Source organism: Eurosta solidaginis, chromosome 1, assembly GCF_040869045.1.
Source record: "Eurosta solidaginis isolate ZX-2024a chromosome 1, ASM4086904v1, whole genome shotgun sequence".
NCBI lineage: Eukaryota > Metazoa > Arthropoda > Insecta > Diptera > Tephritidae > Eurosta > Eurosta solidaginis.
In genome coordinates, this window is record NC_090319.1 from 378445821 (window position 1) to 378448366 (window position 2546).

Below are 2546 nucleotides of genomic sequence, written 5' to 3' on the forward strand. Positions count from 1 at the left end.
ATCGCTTTATTCGTCTCTGGTAATGAATTATCGCACTTTTTGGGTTTTTCGAAATTTTCGATATCGAAAAAGTGGACGTGGTTATAGTCCGATTTCGTTCATTTTAAACAGCGATCTGCGATGAGTGTCCAGGAACCTACATACCAAATTTCATCAAGATACCTCAAAATTTACTCAAGTTATCGTGTTTACGGACGGACGGACACGGCTAAATAAATTTTTTTTTTCGCCCAGATCATTTTGATATATCTATCTCGATTAATTTATGCCGTTACGGATTACCGTTATGCGAACGAAGTTAATATAAGGGCGAATTTATGGTGACTTATAACCATAATGCCATAAGCAGATAAAACAGCTGATCACACCTGTCTTATGGAAATCAATGTAATCGAGTTAGCGTTATGGTATGGCAACATTAATCCATTACATTGATTTCCATAATGTAGATTCGATCAGCTGTTTTATCTGGTTAGGCTTTATGGTTATAAGTCAACATTAATTCGCCCTATACTCTGTGAGCTCTGCTCAGCTGGGTATAAAAACAGCGAACTAAGCCACAGATGACATGATATGAAACTTCTCGCTCTCTGAGAGCGCGTGAAAATGTGCATTTTTTATAATATTGGCCATAGATACCATCATCCTCAAAATCAAATTTGGGCATTTCAGAATAACTTTGGGGTATTTTACATGGTAAAGGTTTAATTTATAATTTTCACTGAAAACTTACTTAAGATTGTCAAATGGGATATCAAAAAACTCGATTTTTTGTCAGGATTACAAATCCGAAGAAAAAATAACTATTTTTCACCCGTGGAAAATTTATCAGTGACAACACCTTTCATCGAAGGGCTGCACACGAAAAGGGTTTTGATAGCAGCTTTCGATTGGAGAAAAAGTCAGCTTCTTAGTCTTCGCATTGATGTAAATGGATGCATAAAGGCCAAGTTTTTGTGGAGCTTTGCAACATTCCGCTTTTGACATCTGAGATAAATTGTAGGTATACGTATAGGTTAACGCAACATGTATAATTAACAGCCTTTTGCGGACGACATCGCAGATACTTCACCAAGTGATCTAATTTCGTCATTTCTTATAAATTGTTTGCGTTTTTTATTGTATGTGGATATACATATGTATGTAAATAAACATTTTGGTCGCATCAAAGTGAAAAAGGGGCTAGCCGTTCATTGTTATCTTATGGCGGTGCCAGCGCAACAAAGCAAAGCAACGCAATCGAAATATATTATTTCATATTTTTTCACTTATCTACCACAAAATATTTCTACAAAACTTTGCCTTTTTTTATAAATTTTAATAAGTTTTTATCACCTTACTTGCTGATTTTTTGAAAATAATGAAACCGAACGGATTTCTTGGAGTTTTTTTTTTTGGGTAGTTTAGGCAACTCTATAGCCATCTGATGTTCAAGACCCATTCTTGGAAACGAACGAACTTTTGTTTACAATCGAATGAACTTCAAGCCCCATTCCTGGAAACGAATTGAGAGAGAATAAAAGTTTCGTATCATGTCATCAGTGAACTAAGCTGCTGGACAGTTCAGATGTAGTGTCTGCCAGAAAACAGCTGACTTCTTAAAGCGCAAACAGCTGATCGGCAATGAAAATAAATGGACGCAGCTAATTTTCCAATTGTTTGTGCATAATAAACTTCTAAATAAAATTAAATTAAATTTTATTTAAAATACAATGACAACAACATCTGCCGCTGAAAGGAAAGAAGACAAGCGAGTCTTTTTCGAAAATGAACAAATGGATTCAATGGCCAAACATTTTGTGGGCAATTTTAAGAGGTTTGTTTCCATCGCATATTCAGTCCAAATAATTGGTTATGAAAAATTTAAGTTATGCTTTCTAGATATCGTGAAAATATTGTGATACCAACAAGCAATGGACCAGTACAAATTAAAACTAATGAAGAGAAAATGATTGAGAAAACGGTTGAGAGCTGTGCATTCAAATCCATAACAGCCTGTATTATGGGTAAGTATAGATGAATAATAATGGAAAAGCAAGTACTCAACTCTCTCTGGCTAATTTTACAGGTTATGGTTTAGGTGCTGCACTTGGTCTATTTAGTGCTTCCGTTAATCCCAGTCTCACCGATCCGCTATTGCATGAGAAGAAACAGACAGCACGTGAGATTTTGCGTGATATGCGTAAGACTACTCATGGCTATGCTAAGAACTTCGCTATGATTGGAATGGTCTTCTCTGGCGTTGAGTGCACTATCGAAAGTGTAAGTAGAAGATTAATCAAAAAGAGTTATTGCTTACCACATTTTAATTCTGTACTTTAATTTTTGTTCGCACGAATAGTATCGTGGTGTGACGGATTGGCGAAATGGCACTTACGCAGGTGGTATCACTGGTGGTTTAATTGGTTTGCGTGCTGGTGTGAAAGCGGGCCTTGTAGGCGCTGCTGGTTTTGCTGCTTTCTCCACGGTTATTGATTATTATATGCGTCATAGAATGTAGCAACGTTAAGGCATTATTGTATAAATGTTAAGGCATACGTGATTAA

The 2546-nt window shown here is 36.1% G+C and overlaps 1 protein-coding gene across 2 annotated transcripts; it reads left to right on the forward strand.

Moving 5' to 3' along the window:
• Positions 1–1566: 1566 nt before the first annotated feature.
• Positions 1567–2546, forward strand: LOC137245268 (mitochondrial import inner membrane translocase subunit Tim22). Of its 2 annotated transcripts, none has more exons than XM_067775639.1 (4): positions 1567–1816; positions 1882–2006; positions 2069–2262; positions 2342–2546. In XM_067775639.1, the coding sequence occupies exons 1-4, from the start codon at positions 1713–1715 to the stop codon at positions 2498–2500; spliced, it is 582 nt and encodes a 193-aa protein (XP_067631740.1). In that variant the 5' UTR covers positions 1567–1712; the 3' UTR covers positions 2501–2546. The 2 variants fall into 2 exon arrangements, with proteins under 2 accessions (XP_067631740.1, XP_067631745.1); XM_067775644.1 differs by having other exon boundaries at positions 1571–1816; positions 1869–2006.

Bases quoted from the DNA above. Each gene is read 5' to 3' on its own strand.
- LOC137245268 (XM_067775639.1), top strand. From the start codon at position 1,713: ATGACAACAACATCTGCCGCTGAAAGGAAAGAAGACAAGCGAGTCTTT. The intron at 2,007-2,068 runs GTAAGTATAGAT...CTAATTTTACAG, and splicing joins CATAACAGCCTGTATTATGG to GTTATGGTTTAGGTGCTGCA. The intron at 2,263-2,341 runs GTAAGTAGAAGA...TCGCACGAATAG, and splicing joins TTGAGTGCACTATCGAAAGT to TATCGTGGTGTGACGGATTG.